General features: G+C 32.1%; 1 protein-coding gene across 1 annotated transcript in view; it reads left to right on the forward strand.

The window, feature by feature from the left end:
- Nucleotides 1-2,282: 2,282 nt before the first annotated feature.
- The window catches only part of LOC106678965 (odorant receptor 10), a 13,887-nt gene continuing 8,571 nt past the window's right edge, over nt 2,283-7,598 (forward strand). The window contains exons 1-3 of the mRNA XM_067048071.1: nt 2,283-2,393; nt 4,355-4,513; nt 6,700-6,891. Coding sequence (XP_066904172.1) covers nt 2,391-2,393; nt 4,355-4,513; nt 6,700-6,891 — 354 coding nt within the window. The 5' untranslated portion in view covers nt 2,283-2,390. The remainder of the gene's footprint in view (nt 2,394-4,354; nt 4,514-6,699; nt 6,892-7,598) is intronic.

Below are 7,598 nucleotides of genomic sequence, written 5' to 3' on the forward strand. Positions count from 1 at the left end.
TGCAAGACAAAAGTTTAAAAATAAAAAAAATTTTAATTATATCTTTTGTAAATTTTTAACCTTTCAAAAAAACTATGAACTACATATCTCTCAAAGATCTACCTTTACTAATCTTAACTACCTTAACTAACAGAATAGTCACTGCCTTCGATATCGTTCTGCACATGTTACACCTCCGCAATGTATTTATACACACTAAACCTCCTTATATCCCTTATTAAAAATGCAAAATTACGTATAGTTGAAAAAAAAACTTATACTAACAAAATTAAAAGTAGAAACAAAACTTTTGGGCTTTAACAGCAATACTTGATTACTTTTTCGATTTGGAGTAAAAAAAAAAATTATAATACAAAGTATAATCAATTAAACACTCAACAATTACTGATCGCTTATATAAAACTCAAAAAATGTGATTGAACTTTTATCAATTACTTCTTTTGTTTGAAAACTAGGTTCTTGAAAATATTGAGTAATTTCGTTATAAATTCCTTTCGTATTCAAATGAGATTTACTTAACCATTTCCAATAGGGTATGATTAATGCTTGCAACGTAAAATAAACTAAATTAAGTGGTTTCCTTTTGTAGAGAAATTTACTCAGTATACAGTTTTTTCAGATCTAAACATCAATAGAGGTTATTTAGTTTGGTCGAAAATCGATCGATTTGATCTTTTCGTTCAAGAACGATGTTTAAAATAGTGTGAAAAAAGGTTACTAGTGGAGCATTGTGTTATTGAAAAAATTGTTTATTTTGTGTTGATTGTGAATTTTTTTAGTGGGACATGAAAAAAATATTTGTTTCGCTCACTTTTTTTTTACTTCTTGGCCTGGATATCCGTTACAATATGTTTCAGAAAAAAAAATTCCAAGACAAGAAATGTTTAATCTATAAATTTTAATGATAAAATTAAATGCTGTTTCTTATATTTTGCCTTATCTTTATCCAGGTAGGCCTGATAATGGTTTGAATTAAATCTTTAACGATACGGATACAAAGGAAAATTTAAATAAATAACTAATAATACAATTAAAAATGACATCGTAACTGTTTTGTAATCACAATTTCTACTTATCTACAATTTTCTAATATCAAAAATCAAATAATCTTAAATCTAAAACAATTTTAAAAATAAATTATACCTCGAACAATGGTTTCATAATTGGAGGATTAAAATAAATCCCATCAAATCAGCTTCACCCTTCATCGTAAACCTACCAATTGCTCCTACTCTTGTCAAACAGATCCGCTACCATGGACTAGATGTAGAAAAACGACTAACTTGAAATCTTCACACAAGACTGAAAAGAGATGATACTTCTCGTCGACTCCGAATTATTACAGCACTTGACAAACTATCTAAACTTCCAATCCATTACGAAAGACTAATCTACATGACTATAACAAGGCCTATCTGGACATACAGAGTTGAGCTTTGGGTCTCCACTAAACCTTCGAATTCCTTTCTTATCCAATTATACATTATAACTTAATGTTTTACATGTAACCGATCTAGCCAGAACCAGTTATCAATCCTTCTATTATAAACTCCCTAACCACCCAAGCCCACTAGTTTTCTTAACTTGCTCTTCTATTCCTAACAATCATCCGAGGCGCGTGAAAATAAGATGGCCTCGAGACCTTTTAGTGTAGAAATGTTGTCATAGTGGTAACAATGGATAGTTTCTCTACCTGTCTGTATCATACCATTATAATCTAAAATCAAATTTAATATATGGTTTTATTGAAATACAGTTTAAATATCGATAAATAAAAAAAAAAAAAAGGATATTGAAAAACTTTATCTCAGGAAATATTAGGTGTAGAGTGGTCCATTAGGATTTAAATTGAAGGTCATTAAACTCACTACAAAGTAGTTTATAATGAATATCTTTGCAGGATTAGTATTTTCTATAAATGCCAAAATAAATTTACAAATATTGATGAATACATAACATTGGTTCATGCCCTACATAACATTGGTTCCTACACTACATTTTACACCATGACAGTTTCTATGATGGACGAGAACTGTTATAGTGTAAACGGGCTGACTGGCTTTTGCTGCTTTGCGGCATGCATACATTTTTTCTGTACTAGCTTATTATTTATTAGGTTCCAAAAAATCCATCAACCTTGAAGAGTTGAATAAAACATTAAGTAGAAGAAATAACCACTGTTTACAAAGGGCACGGTTCGTCCTGGCCCGATCATAATCGATCAATTCCTTGAATATTGATATGAATAAACAGAAGGATTATTATACTTTATTCCAAAACCTGTTGACATAAGCAGCTAGAATTTTCATAAGATAGCCGAGGCTAGATATGCTCATTAAGATCACGAAGGCTTAAGCTGTTGTCATTCTCCATTTTAAGGAATCGGAACGATGGTAAGAACCTTACAATAAGCCCATATATTCCGTTATATTTATTTAATTCAATTATTAATTTAAATATATATTTTAAATAGTGGTAAGTAACAAACCACATTTCCTTAACTTAAGTAATGCCGTTTAAACAGATGTTTCCCTCAGAATAAAAGTATATATATATTTTTTTTCCTAAAATATGTAACCCCTCCAGTGCTCCAATGCGAGTATTTTTCCCAATTTTCGGGTATTTTTTACCTACACAAGCATTCTTAGTTAATCCTTAGATACTTTTTCTATTACAAACAACTTATTAGTTTTCCTTAGATTTTGAATTCCACAAAATAAGCTCGTTTAATTATTGGTTTAATAAGTTAAATTTTTAATGTACTCGTTAAATTATTAATTAAAATTCGTATAGGCCCTTGGGTGGATTTGTTTTTAGGGTCTGAGACTGATACAATTTTAAGCTTTTGGGTAAATATAGATCAATAAATGGAATATGGTTCGGGTGCGGTAAAAAAAAAAAAACTCAAATAGTGACAACTATTTTAATGAGCCAACGTTTTGCCCCACATTGCAGGGCTTCGTCAGAGCTAAAAAAGATACAAACACTTAACATAAGTAAAAAACAAAATGGAAAATTACAAGGGTATAGAATGAAACGTAAAAATAAATAAGAAAAATAAAAGGTATATAAACAATAAATGAAAACGGAAATAGTAATAGATAAAAAGAAGAAATATAAAAGAAGGTACAAACTAAGAGATGAAAAGGGATAAGATTGGGCTTCGAGGACACCGGCGGGACTATAAGGGCACGACAGTGGACGGTGAGGAGATACACAACAACCATGTTGCTCGAAGAAAGTTATGGGGGAAAGCACGAGGAAGAATGGAAAAGAAAAAAGGAGGGTGGTACGGGAGAATTTAAAGGCCGAAGACAGGATGGGAGGGATCAAAATCGGGACGATTGTATACAAAAAGTTGGGGTCTAACAGGGGTAATGGGATACAGCGATACGAGGATCCATTCAGAGTAATAATCATTAGGTAACACAATATTTTTACTGCAGAAAGTATCAAAGAACCGGAAAAGAGGTGAACTGTCCATATTGAAGAGTTAAAACTTCCTGCAATGACAATATATAGCTGGAGTGTACTAATATTGCCACCCACTACTAGATTGTATTACAGAAAAATTAGTTACTGATGTAATTCTATTTATTGTTTTTTGTTTTAATATTTATTTTGACTTTTGTAAATATTTTGTTTTGTTCATTTTAGATTATTTATATATGGTATGAAGAGTTCTTTAATTTTATTCTTAGGTTTAAATTATGTCCATAGTTATTATTTATCCCATTATTTTGGAGAGCGTTTTTACAATATGTATATAGACATTTTTTTTATTGCAAAAAGTTTTTCTTTTCTATGTTATTATATCGTATAGTATTACTTTACGAGGATTATTCGTAAACTGGTAGGGGGAGGGAGGGGGGAGTTATGGTGTGATTCAGCTGTTATTTCGATGTCAGCTGACTGAGAGGATCAGCTGATGGAATGTATATAAGAGATGTACCGAACACAATAAAGCTACACAACACGAGGAGCCCCCTCACCTCCGGACTTAAAATAGTTCCTTGAACGGATAGCTCATATGTGATATTAAACATAACAGGTAACCTTAAAATACCAAAGGTAATAAAAGGTAAGACACAACACGAATTACTTTTCTTTTTTCACAGTAATGCACTTATTAATTCACTTTTATTTCTGTTTTAGAGGGTTCGGGAAAAAAATAATAATATTAATAAAAAAATAAAGCTAGTATTTTACAGCACTTCAAGCGTGTCAGATCTTATTCCTTCTTCTCTTTTTTAACATTTTCCTTTCGCTGATACATAAGTTATATATTAACTATAAAATTACAATTTTATTTATTTTAGTTTATTAACTAATTCTTCCTTTACATCTGTTTTAGTTTTCTTTTAACCTTGAAAGAGATCCTTCTAAGCTACAGACAAATGCTAACCACCTATATTTCTCAGGAGCTCTTTATGACGGAACTTGGAAGTCTCTATTTTCTTCTTTTTTCAGGATATTTTTCCTATTGATAGGAATTATTCAATATATATTAGAGGTAATTTATTTATATAAAAACTTAAATAGTTTAATAATTCATTTTTATTATTTTAGAACATTAGAACAACAAGGCATTCGAAAAGAAATATGACCTAGAGAGATACATTAACACTGATTTAAGATTGGTTTTTTAATCTCATCAATTCACCCTTACCCTTCGTCGTAAGCCTACTGACTGCCCTACAGTGTACTTTAATAATGTTGCTCTTACTCTTTTCGAACTATCCGCTACCTTGGACTACATCCTCACACAAGACTGAAAACTGTACGTGGACTTCGACTATTACGAAACTTACAAGACAAACGGTCTAAACTTCCAATTCATCCCAAAAGACATGACACTAATAAGGCCTATCTAGACATACGAAGTTGTGCTTTGGGGGTCCACTAAGCCTTCGAATTCCTTTCGTATTCACTCCATGCAATCCGAAATCCTTCGTAAAATCCTCAATGCTCCTTACTTTGTCACAAATAAAATCATCCACAAAGACCTTAATGTTTCAAATGTAACCGATATAGCCCGGACCAGATATCGATCCCTCCATTATAAATTCCCTAAACACCCAAACCCACTAATTTTCTTTTCTTCCTCTTCTATTCATGACAATCATACAAGGCGCGAGAAAAGGAGCTGGCCTCGAGACCATCTAGTGTAGAAATGTTATCATAGTGCTACCAACGGGTAGTTTCTCTGCTCGCCTTTATCATGTTATTATGATCTTAGATCAAATTTACTTTATATTTTATTATGAACAGTTGTCAATGTCAATAAAGATACAATAAAAAAAATATATCTTATCCTATCCTGCTTACTCTCTTGATTTTTTTTTTTACTCATTCACATTCTCTTCGCGATAAGCGCTTTAAATTCATCAGCGAAATAAAAGCGCATCTCCAAGATTATTTCTTGTCTAAAACACAACAATTTTAGAAAGAAGGCATAATGAGACTTCATGAGAAATGGAAGAAAGTATTAGAGCAAAATGGTTCTTATATAACAAAATAAATATCTTTAACGGTGAATACTGTGTATTCATTTCATATTTGAAAAAGGAAAGAAACTTATGGACACAATAATATATTTTAATACTGTGACTGGGGTGAAGAGGAATATGTGTGTATGTGAGGGGTCGAAACATGGGTGTAGTAGCCAAGAATGGAGCAGACCTCACCCCATTACACACACACACATATATATTTTATATATACATAGTCCATTCCGAAACATTGGGTAAAAGAATGATATATAATTCCGTAATCCAAGATATACCTCCGCCATTTTATTTCTACATCATACGATTTATTCATCACTTTTTAAATGTTTATTAGCTATAATCACAATACATTACTGAAAATAAATCGTAAACTTATTTATTGTACGTAAATACAAACAATATACAAAATAAATACAAAAATATAAGAGATGTTGAAGAGGTTTGCTATGAGAGAATCAGCATTCTGGAATTGCTGGCAAAAAAAAATAACAACTTCTTCTAAGATGGTTGCCTTATTTAAGTTATTTTCGACAAACATTCTGAGATTATAAAAATAGCAAAATGTAAGTTATAATAGGAAGAATGGAATCTCAAAAAAGGTTCTTTTTTATTATTTCCCCCATTATTTTTAGAGATAAATATATTATGAATAATTGTACTCATTGAATTTTATCTTTTTTTACCGAAGAATCGACGTATATCAATCTTGTCCCTTCAAAGGTGTGGTTGTGATCTTGTGAACCGTGGAGATATCAGCTCAACAATATTACCTTACTAATTGTAGTTTGTTTACAGAAAGAATTCATCTATGAAATAAGTTTCCTAATTCTTTTTTTCCTTGGGTCCCAAAAATCTAGGAAGGAGCTGTGTGTTAGGCCCGTTATCGAAACGTTACATATATGTTATATACGGTCCGTAGCTCAGGTGGTTGAGGTGCAGATCTTAGCAACCTGAGAACTGCGGGCGGCGCCGGTTCAAGTCCGGCCTGGGCATGGACTTTTTTTTCGTGGTGGTACCACCTTGATCCCTCTCATGTCGGAAATGAACTGCTTTTAAGCTTTGATTTTTATATTAAAAAATTGGTAGTTTCATGTAGTCTAAATGATTTCCTTAATCATTTTGATTGATGTAAATTAAGACACATATTTATATACATATACATTATATAATACCAATGATATGTTTTTAGATCGTTCTCCATGACGAGGATGACTCTCAATTAATGATAATCGAAGCTTTTCATTGGATGATTGTCTTTTTTTCTGTTTTGACCATGTTGATCAGCATCTTGGCAAAGAGCTCTCTTTTCTTAAAAATGCAAGCCACAGTAAAATCTGGGTTCTATGACTATGAAGGAAACATGTCAGAAGAACAAATAATTGTAAGTATTACAATCATAACGATGAGAGATAGTTGAGTATGGATGGATATGAATATATGTGGAGGTGATTGGAGGATGCGATCAAAATATAACATAATTTTTTTAAATATTTATTTATTGCTATACAACTGTACATTATAATACATTTAGTAAATCTAAGTGATCTAACTGATCTAAGTTAAATTGGAGTGTTACAGCCATGTAGAGAACTACCCATTGGTAGGACTCTAATGACATCTGACATTAGCTGGTCTCGTGGCCATCTTCTTTTCAGGCGCCTCGGAGGATTGCCAGGAATGGAAGGGAAAAAAAGAAAACTAGTGGGTTTGGGTGGTTAGAGAATTTATAATGGAGGGATCGATATCTGGTCCGGGCTAGATCGGTTACATATGAAACATTAAGGCATTTATGGATGATTTTATTTGTGATAATGTAAAGAGCATTGAGGATTTTACGAAGGATTTCGGATTGCATGAATTGAATACGAAAGGAATTCGAAGGTTTAGTGGAACCCCAAACTACAACTCCATATGTCCAGATAGACCTTATTAGTGTCATGTCTTTTGGGATGAATTGGAAGTTTAGACCGTTTGTCTTGTAAGTTTCGTAATAGTCGAAGTCCACGTGCAGTTTCCTGTCTTTTCAGTCTTGTGTGAGGATTCCAAGTTAGCCATTTGTCGAGATGTAGTCCAAGGTAGCGGATAGTA

The sequence above is a fragment of the Halyomorpha halys genome, unplaced genomic scaffold, assembly GCF_000696795.3.
Source record: "Halyomorpha halys isolate HHAL.00 unplaced genomic scaffold, Hhal_1.1 Scaffold12.1, whole genome shotgun sequence".
Taxonomy (NCBI): Eukaryota; Metazoa; Arthropoda; class Insecta; order Hemiptera; family Pentatomidae; genus Halyomorpha; species Halyomorpha halys.